Here is a 27563-nt window from a genome sequence, read left to right as displayed (position 1 = left end):
TGTTGTGCCTCTGTTAAAGGGGCTGATGTTTACATGCACTATCAAACAGCACTTATTCAACCAGTACCTACAGGTGTCACTGAAGCAACCAGAACTGTAATCCTGCAGATTATAACTATGTAAAGGCAAAAAGTATTCCCAAATACTCTTATGTCTAAGCTGTCTTGTGCTCGGTATTTCCTTTTATTCATCTTAACACCCTAAATCACCCAACTCAGATGTAGTTGTGGTGGCGACGGCAATTGGTCCATCAAACGAAAGCTTGTCCGTGACCTTGAATGACCTCTGAAGATGACAAACCTCGGAAGCCACCGGCTTCGGAACGAGAGGTGGACAGAGGGAGAGAAAGGGAGAGGGCTGGGTGGGGAGAAAATGAAGACAAAGGAGGATTGCTGGTCCATTTGTGTAAAGGTTAGGGCTAGGGTAATGAATACCCTAGCTATATGGAGCTCCCAATGTCTGCTTCCCTCCAGCTGCCTATAAGCTCATTTGGAGTGACACTGGAGTAATGTCAGTGTCAAGGAAATACGGCGAGAGGCAAAATAGAGGGAGGAGAGGAGAGGGTGGAAGAGAGAGAAGTCCGTGTCCTTTACTTCTATAGATAATCCTTTCTGCTAGGATGAAAATTATCCTGCACTTATCCATAATTACTTTCCTCTCTCACTCTCCACATTTAACAGAAGGTGTGAATAAATGATGTACACAGCATGTACATTCTCACCTGCAGCAGATGTAAGGCTCATCGTTCAAAGAGAAAAAAAACACACCGCAGTAATTATAAAAGACACTAATGTATGTTTACTGTTTTCTTCATTTAGCTCTACTGCAAAAAGAAAGTGAAGGAGGTCGTTTTGCATTTTTTTGTATTTTTCAGAATTTTTTATTTTCAGTAAATCTCATCACCAAGTTTGCTGGTGACTTTTTATGTGGAGCTATGTTGGGGAGATGATCCACTCCACTTAAGATCAAAGTAGGCTGTATTAAGCAGTTTCTTGTGCGACAGCAATTTGAAACAGTAATCCATGCCTTTGTAACCCTTCGGCTGGATTACTGTAATTCTCTTTATTTGGGGTGAGTCGATCTTCTGTTTTTCCACTGCAGTCTTTTAACCGGCACTCGTAGATGCGAGCATATCGTCCCATTTTTATATGCACTTCATTGGCTGCCCGTGCGTTTTAGGATCCATTTTAAGCTGCTTTTATTTGTTTTTAAATGTTTGTCCAATGCTGCCCCTCTGTACCTCTCTGAGCTTCTTCATCCATACATACCTTCCCGGTCCCTCAGGTCGGCAGACCAGCTCCTCCTGAGCGTGCCCAGGACAAATCGTGAGCTCAGAGGGGATCGGGCGTTTGCTGCGGCAGCACCAAGATTGTGGAATGAGTTGCTTTCACATGTTAGACAGGCACCTTCCTTATCTGTTTTTAAATCACGTCTTAAAACACATTTATTTACCTTGGCTTTCAGAACAGCAGGACTTGTTGATGTCTCTTAATTAGTTTCTTATTAATTATATTATTTTGAATTTTAAGATATTCTATATGTAATTTGAACTGTTTTCTCTTTGCTTTATATTTGTAGCACTTTGGCCAACATTGTTGGATGTAAAGTGCGTTATAAATAAAGATGCTATGCTATGCGTCCCACAGTGTACATGAGTGAGACATCCCTGCTCTATGATGTCACAAATCCAAGAGTAGTAAAAAACAAAAAAGCCAGCAATGTAAAGTTCAGAAACTTTGACCATGTTTAACATACTGTACAAACCAACCATGGTAATGTGTGCAACATTACATAAAATAAACAACCATCGAGAGTCTCACCCGTATTGTATTGACTTGTGAGCTATTTTGCAGAAAATCCCAAACACGCGGTCCGAGTTCATCCCAAGAGTCAGCCAGCTCCCTTAACATAGCCAAGGCGTTAAAGGTCCTATTTGCCTGAAACACAGAAAACAATAATCTATAATTTTACACATTTGTCTCACCTTCTCACCGAAAACATACTCGCTGCGCCAATACAAACATGAAAGCACTCCACAACTGCACTTTCAGCTAATCTCCCTGGGAACTCATCACACTGTAACACTGCCATCCCTCCCCGCGGTGTTGAATGTAAATGGGGTTATTTACCACTGAACATTCACTTGTAAACACCCCGACTATGTCTGGAGTGAAGAGGGCCTCCTGCGCCAACACCGGGCCGCTCGCTGTGAAGTCGGCAGGTTTTCCTCATGCTCGTTATGTATTTTCAATGCAAAATTCTCACAGCATGTCTGTTGTTTGTTTTGGTTACGCAGCTATCAAAACGATGCAAATCTCATGCACAAATGTCATGTCTTTGAAAACAATATATATTTATTGCATTGCATGAACAAGCCCTCTGATTAAATGTTTTATTTTCCAGCTCTGCACTAATGCGTGACATCCTCCTTTTTTGTTTTCATAGACAGATTGCAGGCACCTTCTACCAGTAATTAGTCTGGTCCTATGTATGCAAGATTTACATATATTTGCATGCTAACTCTTAATTTAGAAAAGAATATATAAATATAGATATAGTGGCTTGAACCTTTCATTGCAAACTTAAACTGACCAGAGCAATATATTCTTTTCAAGTTCACAAAAAGTCAGCATACATATAGAAACCTTTCTTTTTCCCTCTAGACCTACTTCTTTCACCAGGAGACGAGCAGCAGGTGTATCAGGTGTGTAGAGGACTTTCCCCTGCAATAATGGCTTGAAGGTGCTCCAAATGTAGCGCAGACCAGGTGTGCTCTCCAGGGTGTCGACAAGAGTCTGACAAAAAGCATCTACGGTACAGAGGAGGTGAGGGGAGAAGACAGCGAAAGTCATGGCAAGACTACGAAAACAACTCTAAATCTCAAACTAGTGCATACTGGATTCATGCTCTTTCATGGGACTGGGGGAAAGAGGAGAGACAAGTTATTTGATCTGTGCAAAAATCACAGAATTGAAGCGCCCGAGAAGCAAACATGATAAATATTGTACACGAGGTTAAAATTCAAACGTGGCTACGAAAACAGACCTCTCGGTACTTGTTCTCAGCAGAGTTTGAACAAATATGAACATGAGAGGTTTCAGAAAATCTTCCTGGTCTTTTCAGCTGTTGTATTCATTAATACTTATAGTACTAATAACAGTTTGATTACACATTTATGTAGTTTAAAAAGTTCACTGCTGTTAAAAAGGAGAAGAAAAGTTTTGAAGGTGGATATAATGATTTTCACTGATGCAACAAGAGCAGACTGATTTATATTGATACTGTAAAACACGGTAAAGAATGTGAACAACTGTACATTACTGTATTCAGCGTGCCAAATGATCGCATCTGCACCATATAGGCAGTATTGATGCAATCACTGCCTTTCAGAACAGAACTGATACTAATGATTCCTTAATGTAGTCTTGATTAAAAATGAGCTAGGTAACATGTGTTTAATTCCTTTGAACAAAAAACTTTTCTGCTCCCTTCCCACTTCCAGGACTGGAAAACCTAGCCCCTGCTTTGGCCAGTTATGCATTTTTGCCACTTCCAACCAGATCAAAAGTGTAATGTACAGTATAGGAAACAACAAACAACACAGAGCATACACTGCACAACCAAAAGTACTGTTTGCACGTACAAGAGCTGCTCAGCCACTGAGTCTAATTCAATTAAATTGTATTGACGCTCCCAGCACACAACTTTTGTGCTGATGTTAATGCCAGATGAGGTTTGGATGCCTGCAGTTACTGAGGTACTAACCCTGCTCTGTAACTTTATCTGGTCTGACATTACATTGCTGGATGAGTTGCTGTGGTTCCTAAATGCTTCCACTCTCCAATAATACCCGTCACATTTGATTGCAGAATATCTAGTCGGAAGATATTTTATGACCAGTCAGTGAGTGGCATCCCATTACAGTATTATACTTCAATCCAGTGAGCTAGCTAGCTTAATTTTATATGCCTGTAGCAATGGGACTGAAAATACTTGAATTTAAAGATTAAGAGGTGTGGTCTATGCTCGTCTGATTGGCCAGTACTTAAAACAGAGAGTGGACAGCGATATCGCTCATTGCTTACTGTAGACACTGCAAAACCTCCCACTGTGTCACGGCTGCGCAGCCAGTATGTTTGCGGAGCTGATCCAACAGACACGGGAGAGTAAACTCAGTATAACCAAAGGCGAGCCATTTATTTGGCTAAAGATACATGAACATAAAATAAAACTAAAAGCTAAACTGGGAACAAACTAAGATTAACTATGAAAACTGTGACAAGAAAGAATGACCATGAAGATGAATCTAAAAGGTGGAAGTGGAACTATGGCGTGTGAAAAAAAAAACCACATGACAAACAACCTGAAACCTGGAGAGACGTGATGCAAGACAAACAGATGACCCGACCCTGAACAGACGAAGACAGAGGACTTAAATACACAGAAGGGTAATGAGGGGAAAAGAAACATCTGGGAAACACAGCTGACACAGCTGAACCTGACACCACAGGGGAAGCAAAACTAAACACACTGAACATGGGAACACAAAACTTTCAAAATAAAACATGAAACATGGACAGATGTAAACATGACAACACAAGCTTGACAACATGAAATACGCAGACAATAACTACACAGAACACAGGGACATAACTAAACGTTAAACAATGAGGACACGGCAGGCTAACACAGAAGACAGGAAAAGACACAAACACGGAGACATAAGTGAAACATAACCTAGACTAAAACTCAACTAAACCCTAACTAAATAATATTACAAGAACTTAACGTTATCTAACCTAAGAAAATCAAAAATAAACACTGAATATTTTGGTATTTTGAAAGTGGACATGACGAATGTGAGTCTGAGAAACAGAGGGACGCTACATGCTAATAATGGTAGCAACCAGAGTTGTCGCCTCCTGCTGGCCGTTACAAAGAATGCTTCAGATTTAATATCCAGTCTTTAGGTTTGACAGTGAGATGTCTGTTAAAACGTTATATTCCAGCCTGCTGCACATTTAAGGATTCATGTTTGACCGTTCCACTGACTCACTCAAGAGGTTAAAGTGAGTCTTAAATCTGTTTCCTGGCCTTATTTCACAGAATTTTTTAGGGTCAAGAACGTTGACCCTACAGATCTCACTGTAGTTTGCACAATATAAAAGCAATATTTCAGCACACTGTTGGGAGAGGCTCGTAAATGCCAGTTTTATAAGGGTCATGCGCACCGACAGAGTTCGAATGATGAGTTCGTCGTTTGCTTTTTTCTACTCCTTTCTGTAACATGAGTCACAAGAAAGCTCCAGCGATGGCTTATTATTGTTTTATCTTACTTTACATCTACATAAAGCCATCTCAGCGGCGTAATCTATCAATATTTAACCAAAGAGCTGAACTGTAAAGGAATAACACACAACGTGAGCAGTTATTGCAATGATTGTGAAACGATGGTTGTTTGCTTTCTAATCTACGAGATGTTAGCGAGAATATTTCCTGGAAATGCCCTGCGCTGTCCTATCAAAGGAAAACCTTTAAGTAATTGATATTGATTTAGTCACGGCAAAGTATTTATGAGGAGAAAAGCATCAATTATTACTTAAAATCACAAAGAGGGAGAAAAAAAACACGCAGACCTGAGGACATGAGAAAAAGCTTCTAGAGGAAAAAAAGTCAATATGCTCAGCAGCGGTAGGATCATTACTTATTTAACATATCTGCCAACATGAATATTGCCAGGTTGGTAGAGTCTTGAATAAGTTACATGAGGACCTGCGCTGCAAGCAAGAGAATCTGCAGGGGTTAGACAGCTTGTTTTTAGGCTGTGTCGGGATTGTTCTGACTGAAAACGTGTTATTCCCGGAGTTTGGCACTCCATCAAACGGCTGATCACTTTAGTGTGTCATCTGCCAGTCAATATAGCTCTCTGCCTCTATTGCTAACTGTGCCTTTTGTCCTGACACCTGTCATTACATCAGTGCTTTTTCCAGTCCTCTCTCATTTTTCCCTTGTCAAGACTGCAACACACCCCCTTTTCTCCTCTCATCTCACCGGGGCAACTATTTCCCCCACCGGGGACATTTTAGCATTTTCAGTGCAATTAAACGTTAGCCTTTCTGCCTGCTGGCCGTCTCTTCCAGGTGCTCCTGTGAGGTCAGTGCGCTGAGAGCTAATGGCCACCCCTTAATCTGGGTCTGACCAGCTGTTCCTGCCACACAGTGCACACGCAGATGCCACCTCCTGCAATCGCAACGCTTGAAAGACAGGGCATATGTGTGGCGCATAGCTCGGTAGCTCTGTTCAATAGGCTGTTAGATGTCTCCGGGGGGGGAAAAAAGTGACTACAAATTGGAAGATTTTTCTGCATTTAAGAAAAATATGAAGTTCGTGCTTGTAAGATGAAAGGGCTTGCAGTAGATTTTCCGTAGAAGGAGACACCACTGTCATCTGCAGATAACAGCCGAACAGACTGATACAGCAACTCACGGGGATTGAAATAGAGGACAGAGAAGCCTGATCGTCTCCCAGCCCAAATAAAATCATATGAAGCATTCCTATCCAGTACGGAATAACCTAAATGTGCTTTGGATGTATTGTTAATAGTTTTAATCATTTAAAAATACCAAAAATGTAGCTATGTTTCTAGATAATAATCCATAGTTTATAGGATAAGAGACTATACAAATATGTGCAGGAAGTAGATGAGTGTCATGCTATGTGTTGCCATATTGGCATTTGTAGGTTTATATATGTGGTTTGTAATAAAGTAGAGCTGCTATGAGTGAATCATTGATAACAGTAGCGTCTTTCTCCTGGTGACTGTTTCACCTTCTTGTGTTCATGACGGTGCCGGCTGGATTTAACAGGTGAGAGCTTTTCTACTCTAACTAAGCACTCAACACATTTTAACTGGAAAGTCTCAATCACCTACACATATACAGTGCTTTTTACTTTTAAGGGAACAGTATTGTGTTTTGTATATATTCATTTTGTTTTCTTTGTTCTTTTTAAACGTACTTTACTAAGTTTATAGTGCAGTAAAAATCAATGTAGCATGACCGATGTGTACTTTGATTACACAGACATTATCTGAGAGTAGGTAATGGATAATAGGCATTGATTTGTAAGTAACGGCACATGAATAATTGAAGCTTATTATATAATATTATACTCCAATATAGTTGTAACTAACTAAGCAGCTCATTCTCTTTCTCTTTCTTTAAAGACATAAACACATTTTGGGGTCAACTTGAATATAAAAAGGAAGATGTAAAATGTAAAACTAAGGTCAGAGGTCAAATGTTACGTGATGTATGGATGCAAACTGTAAAGTGATATTTAGAATCCCCATATATCATCCCCTATATGTCTACTTGTTGTCAATACAGAGAATAAGAGATGTGGTTTAAAAGATCTCTATATAGCATTATTATCACTGATCTGTGACCTTCAGCTCAATCTATTGATCTTAAAGGAGAGGTCAGAGGTCATATGTGATATGATATCTTACATTTTTATACACTTTCTATATCTATCTATCTATCTATCTCTATAGCTATCTATATCTCTATATCTATCTATATCTATCAATATATATCTATCAATATATATATAATATACTTTCTATATTTTGACAATGCACAGCACACTATAAAGAACATAGTTGCTCAGTTATATATGGATTTTGTCAGTTTTCAACCAATAAATCATTAGGTTGACCTTGGAGACTTTGGTGGATATAAGCCAAATTTTAATGGATTATTAACATGACCCCACCACTACAATTCACCACATCAGAATTAACTTAAAACCTTTCCAGATGCCATGTTTTTAGGCAGACTGCAGTGTTATCCTGCAGGTGTAACTTGGCACTAATGGTTCCAAGCATATACAGTACATGTGGTGTCTAATACTGACCATGATTACTATTATAATAACACATAATGAGCAGGAGTTCTGCTTCACAATGATAGGAAGAGCCAACATTAAAGGGGCAAAACTCGATGTCACTATTTTGACTTTCCCGACACCACCTGCTTAAACCCCAAAAGTCAGAAGGATTGAGAGGCCTCTCTTTCACAGCCAGTATTTATGCTGAAAATCAAGATCAAACAAGCTTTTGCCCTTCAGGCTTCTGTCCTCCCTGAGCACGCCTTAGGACACTTGCAGGCGCATTTAGACGACAAGACAAAATATCTTAATTCCATGCTATGATTTTAAAAGCTATGTTTCCTGATGGCGAACAGGGTTTTCCTGCAGAGAAAAAAATGATACCCACCAAAAAGGTTCTGAAGTCCATAACTAGGACTGTCATTTTATTTTAGGTTGCTTTAAAATTCTCTTGCAAGCTGGAAATACACTTTTAAGTACCGTATTTTCCGCACTATAAGGCACACTTAAAATCCTTTCATTTTCTCAAAAATCGGCAGTGCGCCTTATAATCTGGTGAGCCTTATCTATGAATTCTGGCTGTGTTTACTGACCTTGAACCAATTTTATGCGGTACACGGCGCTCAAAAATCTGTCAAAAAATGTTTTAGTGGGACTTTGCTAAGCTACAAAGCCGCACCGCTTGATGGATTGTCTGAGTGTTATGGCCTCCCGGCTCATAGTAATCTGGGTCCAAAACTCCGTCCGCGTCAGGTCCCAAACGAACACTGTAACTTCTTTCATCTTTAATAAAATGATCAGTGTTGCTGCTTTACCAGGTGTAACAATTAAATTTAACATCCAGGCATCCATGAAAACAGAATTTATTCAATTTAACGGAGTTAGAAGTTAGCAGGAAGTTAGCTCGCTGGTTTCGCTAGTTACCTAAACATAATATAGCATGTTCTGACCAAGAGATTTCTGGAAAAAAATAAAACGTGCAGCTCTGCTATCACTTCCAACATGAATGAAGACAGAAAACTACACAATAGTGACGTTTGTAGGGTTACTGAAGTTGGGCTAGATGGTATATAATGCTGTGCTAGTGATCGCTAGCGACACAGTTATGTTAGCATACCAAAGCATAACACAGTGAACCTGGAGAATGAACGCTAACTTTTTTCCACTTGATTAAAGTTCCTGATGTTTTTTTGACAAATGCAATCGCATGGAAAATTGCTGTAAAGGGACCAAACTTCAGTAGCGGAGAACAACTGAGATAATCCAGCCACAATATGAGGTTAGTCATTCATGTAAGATAAGATAACCTTTATTAATCCCACACGTGGGAAATTTGTTTTGTTACAGCAGAAAGTGGACAGTGCAAAGTTACATACTAAAAATTAGAACATATACTGTTGTTCCAGTGTTTATAGAGCAGCTACCAGAGAATTCAACATTAATGAATGAATGGTACAGAAGTGGAGGAAGCAAGAGGAATGAGCTGAGTAAAGTTTGACTTATCTGACTGTTTTGTTTCATGTAATGCACTTTATAATCCGGTGCGCCTTATGTATGAAAACAGACTTGTTTGTCGACAGTGCGCCTTATAATCCCACGCGCCTCATGGTCCGAAAAATACGGTAGTGTACCTATAAATGACCAACAATAATGCAGAGGTTTCCGTTAAATTATATCCCCCAAAAAAGCCAAAGAGTCGGGACTATTTCCACCTGTCTTTGTATTCATATTCTATGATGTGATTAAGCTAATCTGTTTTTTTTTTCCTCTTCAAACTCAGTGGTTCTCATTCTGAGTCGTAACCACCTGCTCCGGCTGTGACACAGCTGCTGTAACAACCTGAAAAGGAAAAATTATTTCTGTCACAAGTAACAAATGTGTCATTTTAAAAGGGCCAAAGGCCAATAATGTTAGGAAACTACCTTTAAGAGGCAGCGGCCTTTCACCGGATGGGATGCGGTGAAGTCATGCAGCTGTGAGTCACTCCAACCCGCTTCATCACTCAGTCATGCAGACTTTCCACTGGTGCTCTGAGAATATCCTCCACTAACAGCAATATATGCATCCCTATACCCAGCACTAATATTCACAGAGTGTCTCTAACATGTAGATTTTATTTAAATCTCTGGAAACCTTATTTCATAAATACAGACATAAATACATCTGATAATGAAAGGGGTTATAACATGATATGAGCAGACCGCTTCACTCAGCAATATAACGTGATTAGAGATGGCAGGGACAAATGCATATAGCTCTTTGTCTAATGCGATATATCAGGTTAAGATATATCAGTTGAATATTCTGTGGGCTACAGGGAGCATCGGATTACATAGGTTAGGTATTCTCCAGGGCTGTGTACTCCTTTTTTCTTTCTTTTTTTTGATAACAGAACTTTGCTTTATTACAAAACAGCAGCCTGAAAGAACAAGAAAATCTGTTCTTTACACCAGGTTTAGCCACAGTCAAATAATTGCTTGGAGCCTCAAGTCAACCCCTCAACTTACCTCGCAAATTTAATCAATTTGAGTTGCACCCTGGAGATGGGCTCAATTCTGCACAACAGTGAGACAGCGCTGTCGAAGCACCACGAATGCCCGTGATACACACACGCGTGCGCGCACACAAACACAGTCTTGCACATGCTGTTGTATTATCTTCTGAGCATTACTCATATTTTATGCATTTCATGAAAGGAAGAACCTGAAGCAGACACACACACTGGGTGCACAGATCCATACAGGTACAGCACACACATACACCAAATATGTCAGTCATAAGTGAACTACCCCCCTGCATCAATAAAACAGCACTTATTTCTTACAAGCAGTACAAATAGTGCTGTGTTGCTGCATTTCAGCAGAGACTCAAATAAGCTTGAATAAATCTTATTGATGCGCGCTCTCATATCAGACACAGAGAGGCCTCTTTTGACTTTCAGCAGCACAACGAGAGCCACTCTCACTCTATCACCATGGATCTGGATTTTCTCTTCGCCGGCTACAGCAAAATAGATGTGGTTAAACTAGAACTAAAGGCTGCCAATTATTCAAAGAGATATATCGATGGGAAAATACTCAGAGGACTGTAAGTGCAAGTCTCAAGACAATCAGTAAATGTCAAATCCCCACAGCAAAATCAGGACCGTGACAATGACGGGGTTATTTTGATAAATCAAGAGAAGATTGTTTGTGCATCACAGATTGTTCACTTTTGCGTAAAGAGGCCGATCAGCTTCTGTTTGCAGAGAAGAGGGATTACCTGAGATAACATCCACTTTAATAATTAAAAAACTTGAACATGAGCATGAAAAAACCCCCAACATCTGACAAATCTCCCTACATAATGCATAACGTCAGTACATGATTTGCAGAGACACCTTTTTACTTCACAAACTGAAACAACCTTCAATTCCCTTTCGCTGTTACGTAAGAACAGCTACCGCACCAACTCTTCCTCATATCGCCGCAGAAGTCACCATCAACAATTAATTGAGAAGGGGACATTACAGAGCTGTTAACAAAACCTCAGCGCTGGCCTTTATTGTTGCTATTTCACTGTTCCTTTGAGTGTACTTTTACACTTACAAAGGAGTTGTAATTGGCCATTACGCAGACACACTGCATATTCCAGATCTATTTAGCTGTACATACCCAACACAAAGAAATAGCACAGCAAATGCAAAACAGCCATTAGCATGCTAACAGAGATGTTACTGCCTACCACGTAAGGAAGAGGCGATGTTTCTGCTAATTTGCACCGACACTAGCATGCAATCCCACTTAACGGTGTAACTTTTTTCCCAGGGACTAGAGGCTTCTTATTAAAATCTCATTTTGTGCAGTTTTCTCCAAAGAAAAGACATTTAATGAAACAGCGCTGCACGGTCTCTAATGAGCGTGCGGCTGTAGGAAGTTACACTAAAGCTCTCGTTCTCGAGGATTTTATGGAAGAAACATGTTTGGAGTTTTATTAAAGATAGCATCACCTAGTAGTGATTTTCTCTGAGCTGTCATTTGTGCTGGGGGCAGTGTTACATTAAAAAATAACAAGTAACGTAATCTAGAACCATCCAACTGAATTAAATGCATTAAAACAGAATAACGCACTGCAGCTTTATAAATTATACATTTATGCACTTACGTAGACAGCAATTACACTATGGGCGCAAAGTACTACACGCTCACCATGGACCAAATGCAGAGAGATAATTAATTCCTTCTGTTTCCTTTATCTAAATTATGTCTCTGTGTCTGTATTAAAATCAAGAAAGATGTTTTATTCAAGAAATTTATTCGTTATTTTCAAATTAACTATCGAATTCACATTTTTATACCCACAATCAGTCAGAAATTCATTATTCAACCACTAAAACTAATGTCAGGAATGAAGGTAAATAGCTGTGATTTGGCATTTTAATTTTAAAAATATTAATACGCTTTACTAATTTCTTCTGCTTTTTTCTAAAACTTCAAATTTCACAAATTACAGTAATTATATTTGGGCTTAAAACGTCATTTTGAGTAAGCGCGTGCATACTGGTGGATCAAGAAATATAAAAAGGATTTTGGTAATCACCTTACATTGGGCGGTGGCCTAATAATAAATTTGTTTACCACTGTATATAATTGCACCTATATGGATTCACTCATATTTATACATACACATATTTTTATATTTATAGAATTAGTCCAAAACTTTAAACTTTTACAATTGTGGTACTTTTATCCAGCTAAAACATGTTTATCCCCATGTGGTTAAAGCTACCATCCTTTAAATATATAAAAATAGATTCAGGTGCGCTTAAGCAGGTGCAAATGATTAAAAAAAGAGTCTGTTAGTCTTAAAGGATCCACCCATAAATCAAGATCAGACACATGGTCTGGCCAGGTCTTCTTTTAAACATCCAGGTGTTGGGTTATCCATAACGGTCGCCGTCCTGCTGTGAGAAAAACACACAAAGTTTTCGGACTGTTGCCAGGTAGACTATGACAGTTCAAATAACTTTAATCCACCTGCTAATCCGAGAATGCTTCAACAAGCAATAGAAACTAAATGATGTACTGCCACTTCTTTCCACAGTTAATGAGAAAATACATGAGCCAAGTTGCAAAAACATGGCCTACTTGGGAGACAAGAAAAACAAGGCAACAACCTTGTTGCCGCACTGTGACACCACTGCTTTGACGCGTCCAGACATTCATTTTCTTAGCCGTGCGGCTGGAACCTATCCCAGCTGACACTGGGTAAGATGCGAGGCGAGCTTTGAACAGTTCTTGAGCTAACACAGAGAGTCAGACAATTTTCGCTTACATCCACAGCCGTGGCCAGTTTAGAATAACCAGTTAACCCAGGAATCATCATCGTCTTTGGGATGTGTGAGGGCGAGGGAGCACCAGGAGGAGACTCACACAGGGACAAGGAGAAAAAGCAAACAACACAGACACACAACACAAAGCCTTCTAGCTGTGAGAGCGAACAACTGAGCTACAGGAGAGGAAATCCGTTAAGTGACTCAGGAACAATTTCTTTAAAAGTCAATAAACCTAGATGGAAAATTCTGCCATGCAAATGAATAACATAACATAAAATAGAGGAGAAGGATGCTTCTGCCAGCCTCGTGGCATGATCTCATTTGGGATAGACTGTCCTGCCATCTGATCAATCTCTCCTTCACACACACACACAAACGCACACAGCATGTGGAGAGGAACTAACAACAGACAGATGAAGTGAAATAATGTTAATGGAGCTGGCAACAACAAGCGCTACGTTACGGTAAGTGCAGTAAAAGCTTCCAAACAAGTGCTACACCGAGCACAACGACAGCAAGGGTGAACAAGCAAGAAGGAGAGACGGAGAGAGCGTCATCGCCGTCAGAGCTTTTCAGTCATGAAGACAGAATCAGTGTGTGGATTTTTAAAAATGCCGTTGGGATCGCTCGAGTTTAAATGCCTCCAAACTGCTGTCAGTTTGCTTTTTAAGCTTCTTCTATGCTACATTAGCTCTCTAACTTCAAACTATAAAAAGTAAGCTGAACTGACTGGATCAGTCCACAGAGCGGCTCGTTGTCAACAACATCTGGACCTGGATGGTCGAAATATGGGATCAGTCCATTCTCAGTCTGTGATGATGTATTAGTGCTTATAGTTTTGAAGCAACACGTGCTACCATAAAGTTAATGTCTTTGGGAACTATTGTTTATTTCAGCAAGACAATGGTGAACCACATTCTGCACACTACTCTACCTTCGGTCTACTAAAAACATACGCTGCAGTATGAAACAATAACAGGGTGCCTGCTTACAGTAAATATCCCGTGAATTTTGTTGGGGCATGTTTCATGTTGCATCATTTATAGAATATATTCATCAGTTTCTACATTAGCTATTTGCATTTTGCAGTTGTATATCTGTTTCACTCGCATTTTGCAGAGGAGCCCATCCACACAGTCACCTGCTGACGCATGCTGAAGGTGGGCGAGGTGCAGATTTTTAAAGCTGAGTGAAGATACCACACTTTCTTCCAATGTGGCTACTTGGAGTAACTCCTTAATAAGGAGCACACTGCTGCAAGGTACGCATATCTGGCTGTCAAGACAACTACGAACCATGTTACCGTGTTTATACACTACTCAGTATGGATGAGGTATGAGAAACAATGGTGCACTAGCCATAGCACTTCTAGCTATGTAGGAAAATCTCTACAAATTTCTACAGTTCGCTTTTTTCGATCAAAATAAATCACCAAGCTGTCAACAAACCACTGCTTTCAGATGATTTCTGTTGATTTGGCAAAAACTGAAGAATTGAGCTGGATGGTTTTAAGTTGGTCCAAGTTTACTTAAACTGGGGAGTGTAACTTTTTGTGTTTTTTCGATATATATTTCTCACCCAGCTTGAACTTGGCTGTTCTTCAGTTGCAGACGACTTTAACTTCAACTACAAACTCACTACAAACAACTACAACTGCAGCCAAATCCATAACAGCACAGGAGAATTTGAGCACAAATGCTGACAATATGGCTGCCATGCTTGTCTTCCCTTTCTAAATATTACAAAAAATAAATAAATAAACAAACTGGCTCAGATCTCCCCCAAAAAAGTGCTAGTGACACCATCTGTCCTCTGTGGGAAGTTAAGACTGCCATATGTTCATTTTTAAGATGTCATATATTTGCGCCTGGTGCCAAAGCGCCACCCAGGCAATAACATAAGCTTCCACATGGGAGAAGCTGGTCTGGATTTTCATTCCCATTAAGAAAACATCGTCACGTCGGGGCAGGGAGTACGCGGCTTCTAAACGGACTGAGAAAAGCTGGTTTGATTAGCTATGGCTGTGACCGGCCTCTGACACATGCCTTCCTAATCAAACCCAGTTCAGCTCTGATGCCAACTGTGCCACAGGTGCCTTTTCCTGGATCTGCACAATTGGTCACATCCTGTGCACAGCTGACTGCACTGTGCAATTCAAAAAAAAATTTCCCACCTGCACCGATATTTCCACTACAGGAAGTACTGGTTCTTACCTTCTGTAGTTCTGCACTGTGTGACTCATCAGATGTACAGCAGTTATTTAAATGATGCATGTGTACTGCATTTTTATGCCAAATATCAAAATCCCTACAGAACAAAAAGAAAACTCCATTTGACTGGTCAGACATCCTGTGCACATACTGATCGAGCTCAACTCTCAGCTCTTTCTCATTTTTCAAACACTACACAGCCACGCAGTATGTCCGCGGCAGCAAAATTACAGCAAATCAATCGCAGTGTCCCGTGATGCTGCACATTATGCGCCACTGCCTTGTGAATATTCTCCATTTCCCAGCTACCATGACCGCCTACTGTGCTGTCGAGCTAAAATGCAGATAAATGATTAGGACAAAAGTCCTGTGTGACAGCTTTGCTTTACAAAGGAGCTTGCTGCAGCACTTACCTGAACTGTTGCCCGTAATGGAAATTGACGTCTTGTTAGCCATCTGTCTAGGTGAGAGTAAACCGAGGGTCATATTGGTGGAATTGGAGTCAGGCTGCTTTCCACACAGAAACATATTGATACTGCCAATCAGGTCGCCTTGGAAATTCAGTGAACTAGCAGCCTTAAAGGCCGTGGAGTTCTGCAACCTGGCCACCTGGAAATATCAAAGTAAGGACGAATCATTTTTAAGCAAAAGAAACACAAAAAACAACCAGTCATTTCACGTGTACGTGTTACAAGCACTAACCTCCTCAATCAGCGGTAAAGCATTTGCAGTGGTTTTTCCTATCAGCGTCGCCGCGTCTGCTGCATTCAGGTTCAAAGCTGCTGGAAGCTTAAAAAGGACCAAACAAAACAATAAATATAAATATGTGCTGGGAATAATATTGAGCACTACTTTTTTAAAAAGTGTACTTTTAGAAGTCCTCCAACTATCGTGGGCATGATTTCTACACCCCGACTCTTAAGTGAAATCCACATTTTAGCTAAAAACACTAATTCAGAATCAACCCTTTTAATTTAAGTGCCGTTATATTGGGAACACGCGCCATTTCTTTCCATTTTGACATGTAAGTTGAATCCGAGCATCACCATCCTAGCTCAAGCTAGTAAAAGTTACATTAAAATGACAAGTGCTACTGTGCGTTTCAGTGACATTATGAAGGTGTCCAGTGTGAGCCTAATTAGAAGAGTTAAATGGCATGCCCTTTCAACCACTGCCATTTTCATGCATCAAGGCGCAACGCTGCGGCTGAGTTTCTAAATAAAACTCAAATGCTAAAAAAGAAGTGGTCTGAAGCTCACCGTCAGCAGCAGCCTGCCTACTCATCGATTTTCGAGTGCTTCGCCGAGGATCACTTTTACTGTTAGTGACTGAGTGGAGGACGAGGCACGGAGACGAGACAGAGACTGTTTTATGGCAAAAACGTCTGAAAATCCCCCTCTCAGTGATGGTAGAGTGAGAGGGAGAGATTACAGCAGTGTCACATTAAGGTGAGCCATAGCAACACAACAGATTTGTCAAGCTCTCTGTCTTTCTGAAGTCTCAGATGGTGAGTTGACTCTAAAAACAAGAGGCTCCAGCCCTACCCCAGTGACCCTGAATTGGATAAGGGTAAGAAAATACATGGATAGATGGTCCATCCAACCATCCATCGGAGAAACCACACGTACTCGGATTGAATCAAAACACCAAGACAAAAATGAGGAATGCTTTTCATTCACTGTCGTTCACGCACATTACATCCTGATATTATTTCCAAAAAAATCCACCCTCAACCTTGTAAAAAGAAAACATCCAAATTACCCCTGGGCAATCACTACCTCAGTGATAAACTCTGACTTCTTCACTCGTTCTTTCCCTTATGTTACTGTTGTTATCGCAATCAATCAGCAACGTCGAGCCTTAAGTGCGAAGGCCTGATGCTCTTTCCCATCCATCTGCTTGAGGCGCTAAAGAGCTTTTCCACCGTATCTTGTCCGGCCTCTTCTTTTCTCTACGTCTGAAAGTGCCCGTGGGCTTAAATTGTTCAAATGCTCTCTCCTGTGAACTTCCTGCCTTATCACTTATTTATTGGATTTGCTGTCCCATATACAGCATTTTCTCTCAAAGATAAAGTCAAAGAAAAGTGCACACTTTCATCACCTCAAAAGGGAACAGAAAGATTTAATAGAATTCAAGTAAACATTGTTTCAAACAAAGTCTCATCTGATCACATGTGTTCCAGTGAAATTGCTGGAAAACGCAACAGTTTTCAAAGACAGTGGCGAACGGAGAAGTAATCCTAACATAATGAGGAACTTACTGAGTCACTACTTAGCATGTAAAACTAATATATTTCATAATGAAAAAGTAGCTCATTGTCTAAGTTCATAGCTAAATCTAAAATAATCATTATCATCATTATTAATCATAATAATCATCACCTTATGAGTCATTAATCTACTGGCTGGATCTCAAACAAATAATCTACTATTATTCATTGTAGTCCAGTTTAGAGGTTATTAGGGATGTGCTTATGAGTGACATGTTAATTACTAGATTGTGCTTTTGTAACTAACTATTAAAGATTACATGTACCAATTTCACCAGTTAGCTCTGCCTCAGAACGTAAGGCATGAAACTACATTTGGCCTTGAAGGACTTATTAGCGAGATTTACATTTTCTTCATCTTTCAAAGTCAGTCGGAGAAACCTAACATTTAACTTTTAAATTAACCCAGCTGGCTGACACAGAATATATTTGTCTTTATTTCAATTTCACAGTAATTAAACTCAAATAAGACATACAGAAAGAATATCCATAAATATTATCTTGTCCTTCAACGTTTGCTTTTTATTACTTAGGTCTCAATTTAGGGCGAGTATTGAGTTCAACTCCCACACGGAAAATGCAAAAGGAAGAATGGGAAATTCTGGCATTTCATTTTTGCTTAGGCATGAACTTCACAACATCACAGCCAATAATTAATGACCATAACCATCAATTACACCAACACAGGCGGACAGGATAGCCTCGTGGATTAGAAAGATTAACTCAGCGGTGGGGGGTTAGGCAAACCTTTCTTTCCCACCCTCTACAAATAAACTGTAGAGTTTGTAAAACAGCAGCTTGGTGCATAAATGTCTAACTTTACTTGAGAAGCTGCTAATAATAAATATGTAACATAAGGTCAAGTATTTTATATTCATTTTATTTTGCTACGGCTATACGCAACTGATCTTCAGTATGAGTGACGTCTGGCTCTAACTGACAATGTCAGCATGATGTCCCAGTGGGTGGGCATTAAATTAAACTTGGATGTAACCTGTTAGCCATAACAACATCTGGACATACTAAAAGGAAAAAAACTAGCTACACCAATCAATAGCTATGCAGCCTAGAAGGTGATACCATGGCAATCTCCAGTTGCTAAAGAACAATGTGTATTCCCTGGTGAGTGGGCATTGACTGCTAGGGGTGCAGATTACTGTGGTCACTCATAGTGCGCATGGACAACACCAACTTCTTCCAGTTGTATTGAAACTTGATAAAGTGTGACACAAACCAGGAACTGAGTCCTACAAAGCTGTGCCTTCCTGCAGCAAACATGCTGTTTGTGGTTGAAACTATCACATTTGTATCCGTTTTCATTTGGTAACACACTTGTTTGACTGCTGCTCAGAGAGCAGCTAGTGTGTGACTGTAGACAAGTTGATGTCGACCATGCGAAATACAGGCGGCTGCTAGCAACCAAAGCAATCCGGTCGTTAAGTCTGACGTCTATGGCATTATTGAGAGTTAAGAACTGTCTAAAGTCTTTCATCTTTAATAAAATGATCAGCGTTCTGCTCTACCAGGTGTAACAATTGAGTTTAACATCCAGGCATCCATGAAAACGGAATTTATGACATTTAACGGAGTTAGAAGTTAGCAGGACGTTAGCTCGCTAGCTTCTATCTAAATACAATATAGCATGTCCTGACTGCGGGTTTTGGAAACAAATTAAAACGTACATCTCTGTTATCACTTCCAGCATAAATGAAGACAGAAAACTAAACAGCAGTGACGTTTGTAGGGTTACTGAAGTTGGGCTAGCTGGTATATAATGATGTGCTACGTGACCGCTAGCGACACAGCTATGTTAGCATAATATAAACAAGCTAACTTTTTTTCCACTCGATAAAAGTTAACGTGAGTGTTCTCGGTGGTCAGGAACAAATGTAATCGCATGGCAGGATGCTGTAAAAGGACCAAACTTCAGCCAGGAGAACAACTGAGATAATCCATCCACAATACGAGGTTAGTCATTCATATACTGCTGCATGGGCTGGGCTGTAGTTACATCCTAAGGTTTTACAAACTGAGCTTAAATAAACGATTAGCGGTAATAAAAGCCAAGGGAGGTCAACAGTGATCACTGATTGTTTTAGGAGCTTTTTGAGATTAAATAGAAGAAAATACATAACATTAAACATGTTAACAACTAGGGCTGCCACAAACGATTATTTTGATAGTCGACTAGTCACCGATTATTTTTGCGATTAGTCGACTAATCAGATCATGCATCCATTGGACGTAAAACGTACAGCTTATTGCACCAGCAGCATCTGCTCTTATATAACTATCATTAGCTTACAGCTTTAAGTGTTTACGGTATGTGCTAACTAAAAATAAAGACAAGATGATAGTTTATTAAATTTTAATGAAATTTGCAGATTCTTTCGGTGAAGTTTAATAAACTCCTTGCTATCTAAAATATAACGGGACACCGGAGTATATTCTCGAGCATCTCACACTTCTGATAACCAGTTGTTTATTCAGCTGTGTAAAAACTATAACTTTAATCTCAGCCAAACCGATTTACTCAGGAACAAATAAAATATTAAAAAAGCCAAACAATAACATTTTTAAGTTATCTAAGTGACTTATATATATTTAACCTGAGTAGCGACAGACGGCAGTGGGTTTGAAAACGATTTGGGTGAGCCTTGCCCCGGCTAACTATCGAGCTAGTGGGTAACAGACGCCTCCGAAAACGTCGGAGCGCTTTTGAAAATATGTGGTGTCTTGATAAACTGAGCAGATATTTGAGGTTTACACAGCTACATTCTCGCATGAAAATATGTTAAACGTTTATTTTGTGACCCAGAAAGAATAATAAGAGTAATATTAAAACTAACTAGCTGCCGCCATTGTTGGAAACTGAGCTGGGCTGCGCTATGAATTCTGGGACACAGCTTCTTCTTCTTCTTCGGGGTTAATGGCAGCTGGCATCCTTGTACATGCAGTGCTGCCATCTTCTGTGTCAGGCCGTTATTACACTCTTAAATCCTACTGCTTACCGGTATTCCTGCGTCTTTTGTGATCTTACAAAGCTTCAAACGACGCGTCGACTATTAAATCAGTCGTCGACGATTTTGATAGTCGACGTAATCGTGACTAGTCGACTAATCGTGGCAGCCCTATTAACAACACAAAAGCCATATTAAACGCAGACTACTTTAGGCCCGGAAGTAGGATTTGTCACGTCATCACTTAACGACCGGATTGCAAAGAGTGCCGGAGTGCATTTTTTATGACCAGTAACACGCAGGAATACACGTTTATCCCTAGCAACATGTGGCTGTCAGGTCTGTGTGACTGGGGCAAACAATGATCCATTGGAATAATTAGTCTTTAAAAGGGACAAGTATTCTGAGAATGAAGGGCTACAATATTCTCCCGTTGATGTGGTGCATCATGAGTGTTTGTGTTACATCAAAAATAAACAGCAAAAAGTTCTTAAATGCCAATTTTGACTGTTTGACACTGTTCCTGTCCCAAAATACTTGTTTATAAATGTAACGTATTTATAACAGATGCAGGATCAGACATGTATTAACATTTCCTTATATAAGGTGAGCACACAGAGGTCAAAATACATCATCCGAAATTGTGTTTCAAGTGCACCAGCAGTGGCTGACACATTACAAAAGCTTCATTTTAAATTTTTAATGGCACCTTCATTAGACCAGACAGCATAATTTGTAAGAATGCTAGATGTAGGTGACCTTGCAAAGAAGGAATTAGGGCTTTTTAAATGCCCAATCAGTGTAAATACTTTTCCAACAATGCACTATCCCTTCAGTTGTTGTTAATTGGGTCCAACTTACTATGCAAAAACTTCTTCAAGTCCCATCAAACAGAAATTTTAAAAGTTGTGAGACCTGTGGGGGGACAGCTCACCTCAGAGAGCACTTTCCTTGCATCCAGGTTTTGCAGGAGTACTTGCTGGGTGTTAATCAGCTGCTGTGGAGTCAGGGAGCAGCTGACATTCTGAAAAGCCTTCTTTTCAGCTTGGCTTCTAAATTGGACATACTGATCCAGATCTGTCCCCTCACACAGGATGCTCCTCAGGCTGTCTGGCCTCAGGATGCCCATCATCTGAAAAATAAACAACAGCCTCGGCAAAAGTTGGCAAACAGAAGAACTTTGGATCTGACCATATTTTATTTAATTATGTGTAGTATCCTTTGGGTTGCTGTGCAAGCAGATGGTATGCTAAATCGCTTTTCGGAACAGGAGCTAAAATACTGCTTTGATTTTAAATGTGTTTTTAAATCCACAGATATTTATACAAAAAAAGCAGAACTTCGTGCACCACAGTGGCAAAAGCAAAAAGTGTGATAGACACAAACAATAGCAAGCACACGTAAACTTCTGTAAGATCTTTATCTTCCTGTCCACACTGTATTCAGGTGCTACCGGAGCCCACTTCATCTTTTTTGATAAGACTTGCTATTAGACGAAGAACATTTGCAGACAACTGTGATTTCTACTGCAGCCGGCTTTAAATTACATTTTGTCAAACAAAAACTTGAGAACACTTTGATTACGATGTCAGAAGGAGCGCCACCTGCTGTTTCACCCTCATCTTTCCGAGTGCAGCGCTTGCAGCGCATTTGCTGTTTTGAACTTTTTTAGTAAAATCTAAATTCCTCTATTTACACAAAAAAGCTGTTGTCCCATATTCCTAATTAGCTGGGATTCTTAACACACTACCACCGTGCTGGTAGCGATACTTACTGGATTGATCTGAATCCGGGCATTCATGAGGCTTTCAGCCACCGCTGTTGGCACCGATAAATCTTGTTTCAGATGTGTGGAGAAAGTTTCATTGTCTCGTAGAATATTCCTCAGGATGACTGGATGAGTTTAAAGAGAAATATAGAGTTAGTGTTACTTTTTTAAAAAGCTGCTGTTTTATATGCATCAACATTTGATTGGCTCCTTTTTGACACAAGCCTTGTTTTGATAGCTTTGGCTATGAGTCCTCCTCGCTCACCATCTGCACTGCAGATATTCTGCAGCCAACAGGCTGTATGTCTCTGCCTCCGTTCTGTGTTTGGTTTCTATACTACTCTAAACAAATGGGAATGCATGCAGAAATCTGTGCGCCGAGTGTGCCATTTGCCCTAATGGACACCAATGCCAAACATGAAGGAGCGCCAAACCTAACAGGGTAGCAGCCCTTTCACCACGGAAGGTCAGTCCACACAAAGCACCAGAGGATTTATTCTGTTGTTGAAAGGACAAGGTTAAAGCTTAAGTCTCTGTCTTCAAAATCACTGCAGTGCAGCCAGTGAGGAAAATGTTACACTACAACATTAAATCTATAAAAATAAGAAAACCTCCTGTGTATCTCTATGTGTGCAGGTCTCAGAACAAAGTGGAAAAGCAGGAGCGAAGACCCTGATTTGGTTTTGTTATGCCTGTTGCTTTGAGTGGCATTACAGCCTGATAAATTTCAGTTTAAATGAGATGACAGTTGCAATTAAATCCTTCACTGGCACAAGTAGGGGGTGAACACTTGAGCTGCACGAGTGTGTGAGGGGAGACAATTTGTTGCTAAACATGTACCAGATTGTTAACCAGCCATTTTCTCCTGATTAGCAGCCAACAGATAGCATTTAAAAAAGAGGACGTTTCTAAACCAGTCCTCGCTGCACGCTGACAGTCACTGTAGCAGGGATCCTGCTAACAACACCATACTATTCAGCATGCACTCTCTGCTTGCTGGGCCTCCAACATTTGTGACTGACGCGGAGGGCCGGGGGTGGAGGGGGGGTGAGGGAGGGGGACATAATGTAATTAAATGATCACTTTTGTATTTGTACTACAGGCAAGTCAGTCAATTATCTGGATGGGGGAGGAAAGGGAGGAAGTCACTTGTGCCGGGCCATTCAGGGTTCAATTAGTATGAATGTTTGGTGAAAATAACTGGAAATAATTACACACTTTGATACACTAAGCTAACCTTATACAAGGCCTCGCGTCTCCCGCTGAGCACATATTATTATGCTCCCCCATCACTACAGGGGCATCAGGAGGGACTGACAGGGTTAGATTACGAGGAAGCAGAACATGCTCCGCGCTCTTCCCGAACACCGTTGGCTTTCTGATTGAGGAGACCACCGGAGTGTTTTTAATCAACCCGTGGCTTAAAAAAAGAAAGAAACAAAGAGGAGGACAACACAATCACCTTTGCTAGCGTAGTGTTTTGATAGTACTCCATTCCCCATTCTTGTTAGTGACCTTTTGTGCTCCCGCCTCAGACAGCGAGTCCCATTAATTACACCCCGGCTTAGATCTCTGATGGATTTAATCTTGTATATTACAAGCCAGCGACCCCTAAATGCAAATGGCCCACGAGCCGTTTGTTGAACAGCAGAAACCTCGCTCCCCCCTCACCCGCCCACCCCCGCTTTGCCTTTTTGCAAATTAGGTGCTGTATGAAAATCTGAATATCATCAGGCTAAATGAGCCTAATGCAAAGCAGCAACTTATCAAGACAAACGATCTGTCAGTCTGGATGGCAAATTGCATCATAAATAATCACACGCCATTGTTTTTGAGGGATAAAGGGGAATAACAAATCCTCCAACTTGTCATCCTCATGAAGGGGATACTTTTCTTGATGGAGAGTACTTAACAAAGGCAAAGCAGAGTGATTGTTGCTGATGCTGATTATTTATTATATCAATTATATTTTGAAGCATTAGTCAGTACCAGCAAAACTCTGATGCCTAAAAAGAAAAATGCACCCCTTGACCTTGTCGCTCGTCACCAGTTTCTGCAGTATTTCCTGATAATGGCTTCAAAATAGGTTTTTGATATAGCTCATCAAGATTTCAATAATCAAATGACCATTAGCGGTACCACTGAACTTACCATTAGCGGAGTTAGGCTGTGACAAAATTGAAGCCCACTGGTCAACACCATTTGCTAGCAGCTGGGCCCTGCTGAGAATAGATTTGTCCACTAGGGAAGTCTGCAGCTCTATCAACATCCCAGAAATTCTGGTGAATTGAAAAGAGAAAAAACAAACATTTACTCTAAATGTTCTTAAAAATATCAATATCAACAGTTTCTAATCTAAGCGCAGTGCATCACGCTAAGAGACATGAAGAATGCACATCATTTTTTGACATCTACGTGGTAGTGTCTTGTGAAATTGTCCCCCAGGATGAGACGGTAAAACTGCGACATATGCTAGTATGCTAACGTGTGCAAATTCAAAATGTGGAACATTTACGGAGTGATTGAATTATCTAAAAATAGTTGCTGTGCAGAAAACTGTCCAGAGGTGCACGAGAAGATGATCTTGAACAGAATATCAGCCAAATCAGCTGAGCTTTAGATTTTTAGTGGCCCATTCCCAAAACTTCGTAATCATGCCTCGTTTATAAATTCCTAAAAGACAGAAAAAGAACATCCCAGTACATACATGGAGTTGTCGAAGTTATTGACTTGGCCTGGTGTCTCTCCTGGAGTTGGATAAGGCAAACAGGGATTTTCAAGGTTGCACACCATACCCTGAATCCAGGGAATCACACCAGCTGATGGCATGGCTTTATTAGGGTAGTGACCTTTGAAAGGAATAGAGATGAATACTTATTAATCTAACCGTGTTCATGACATTTCTTTTTTCTTGTCCAAAATCTGCAAAAAGTTGACGAGTTAAAAGTTGTTAATGGATTCACAAAACAAAATGTATTATTGCAACTAGGCTTGTACTTACATTGGCCTTTGTAAATTGGTTGCGTAGTGGTCCGCACCCCCACCAGTATGAAGAAGAGAAACAGAGGCCACAGTATTTCAATGACCAGTCGCACCTACACAAAGGAAAAGGTATTTTCATTTGATTAATTTGCTGTGAATGATAGCGTGTCTAAATCTACTGATTTCTTTGCTTGCTTAGCAAGTATATTAGCTTACCTATAGCAGGTTAGCTTAGCTTAGCAAGTATATTAACTTAACTATAGCAGGTTAGCTTAGCTTAGCAAGTATATTAGCTTACCTATAGCAGGTTAGCTTAGCTTAGCAAGTATATTAGCTTACCTATAGCAGGTTAGCTTAGCTTAGCAAGTATATTAACTTACCTATAGCAGGTTAGCTTAGCTTAGCAAGTATATTAGCTTACCTATAGCAGGTTAGCTTAGCTTAGCAAGACAATAAAGCTTAAAATACAAACTTTTTTTTACCCCTGGTTTGGTATGGATTAAATTAATGAGATACCAGCTTATTTTATTACCTCTGGACAGAATCAAGGTAGCTGTTAAATATTAGGTCTCTCTCCTCCAAGTCTCTGTTAGTACATGACTTAATAATTGATCAACAAATCAATTTACTCTGCATTACATAAACCTGGTTGCAGCAGGATGATTATGTTAGTTTAAATGAATCAACACCCCCGAGTCGTTCTAACTACCAGAAATCTCAAAGCACAGGCCGAGGGGGGCGTTTGTGGCAGCAATTTTTCACACCAGCCTATTAATTAAGGAAAGACCAAGACATACTTTTAATTCATTTGAAAGCCTGATGCTTAGCCTCGTCCACCCCAGCTGTGAAACTCAGAAACCAGCCTTACTTGTTATCATCTATCGTCCACCTGGGCTTTACACAGAGTTTCTCTCTGATTTCTCAGACTTTTTATCTGATTTAGTGCTCAGCTCAGATAAAATAATTATTGTGGGTGATTTTAACATCCATGTAGATGCTAAAAATGACAGCCTCAACATGGCATTTAATCTGTTATTAGACTCAATTCGCTTCTCTCAAACTGTAAAAGAACCCACCCACCACTTTAATCACACTCTAGATCTTGTTTTAACATATGGCATAGAAACTGAACATTTAACAGTGTTTCCTGAAAACCCTCTCCTGTCTGATCATTTCCTGATAACATTTACATTTACAATAATTGATTACACAGCGGTGGAGAGTAGACTTTATCACACTAGATGTCTTTCTGAAAGCGCTGTAACTAAGTTTAAGAATATAATCCACCCACTGTTATCATCTTCAATGCCCTGTACCAACATAGAGCAGAGCAGCTATCTGAACGCTACCCCAACAGAGGTCGATTATCTTGTTAATAATTTCACCTCCTCACTACGTACGACTCTGGATACTGTAGCTCCTGTGAAAACTAAGGTCTCTAATCAGAAGTACCTGACTCCGTGGTATAATTCTAAAACACGTAGCCTAAAGCAGATGACTCGTAAGCTGGAGAGGAAATGGCGTGTCACAAGTTTAGAAGATCATCATTTAGCCTGGAGAAATAGTTTGCTGCTTTATAAGAAAGCCCTCCGCAAAGCCAGAACATCTTACTATTCATCACTGATTGAAGAAAATAAGAACAACCCCAGGTTTCTCTTCAGCACTGTAGCCAGGCTGACAAAAAGTCAGAGCTCTTTTGAGCCAACCATCCCTTTAACGTTAACTAGTAATGACTTCATGAACTTCTTCACAAATAAAATTTTTATCATTAGAGAAAAAATTACCAGTAATCATCCCACAGATGTAACATTATCTACAGCTACTCTTAGTACCATTGATGTTAAGTTAGACTCTTTTTCTCTAATTGATCTTTCTGAGTTAACTTCAATAATTACTTCCTCCAAACCATCGACGTGTCTTTTAGACCCCATTCCTGCAAAACTGCTCAAAGAAGTCCTGCCATTAATTAATTCTTCGATCTTGAATATGATCAACCTATCTCTAATAATCGGCTATGTACCACAGGCCTTCAAGCTGGCTGTAGTTAAACCTTTACTCAAAAAGCCATCTCTAGACCCAGCAGTCTTAGCTAATTATAGGCCAATCTCCAACCTTCCTTTCATATCAAAAATCCTTGAAAGAGTAGTTGTCAAACAGCTAACTGATCATC

General features: G+C 40.1%; 1 protein-coding gene across 1 annotated transcript in view; it reads right to left on the bottom strand.

Annotated features, from left to right (window-relative positions):
* The window catches only part of LOC308402380 (phospholipid-transporting ATPase ABCA1), a 202689-nt gene that overhangs the window by 154595 nt on the left and 20531 nt on the right, over positions 1–27563 (bottom strand). The window contains exons 3-11 of the mRNA XM_080891181.1: positions 25413–25506; positions 25119–25260; positions 24563–24690; positions 22418–22536; positions 21578–21775; positions 16117–16203; positions 15828–16023; positions 2670–2809; positions 1821–1937 (exon numbers count right to left, since the gene is read on the bottom strand). Of these exons, the coding sequence (XP_080747307.1) occupies positions 1821–1937; positions 2670–2809; positions 15828–16023; positions 16117–16203; positions 21578–21775; positions 22418–22536; positions 24563–24690; positions 25119–25260; positions 25413–25506 (1221 nt within the window). The remainder of the gene's footprint in view (positions 1–1820; positions 1938–2669; positions 2810–15827; positions 16024–16116; positions 16204–21577; positions 21776–22417; positions 22537–24562; positions 24691–25118; positions 25261–25412; positions 25507–27563) is intronic.

The sequence above is a fragment of the Rhamphochromis sp. 'chilingali' genome (assembly GCF_963969265.1).
Source record: "Rhamphochromis sp. 'chilingali' genome assembly, chromosome: 1".
NCBI classification, from domain to species: Eukaryota; Metazoa; Chordata; class Actinopteri; order Cichliformes; family Cichlidae; genus Rhamphochromis; species Rhamphochromis sp. 'chilingali'.
Note: the sequence above shows the minus strand (reverse complement) of the source record. Positions and strands in the feature narration are given on the sequence as shown.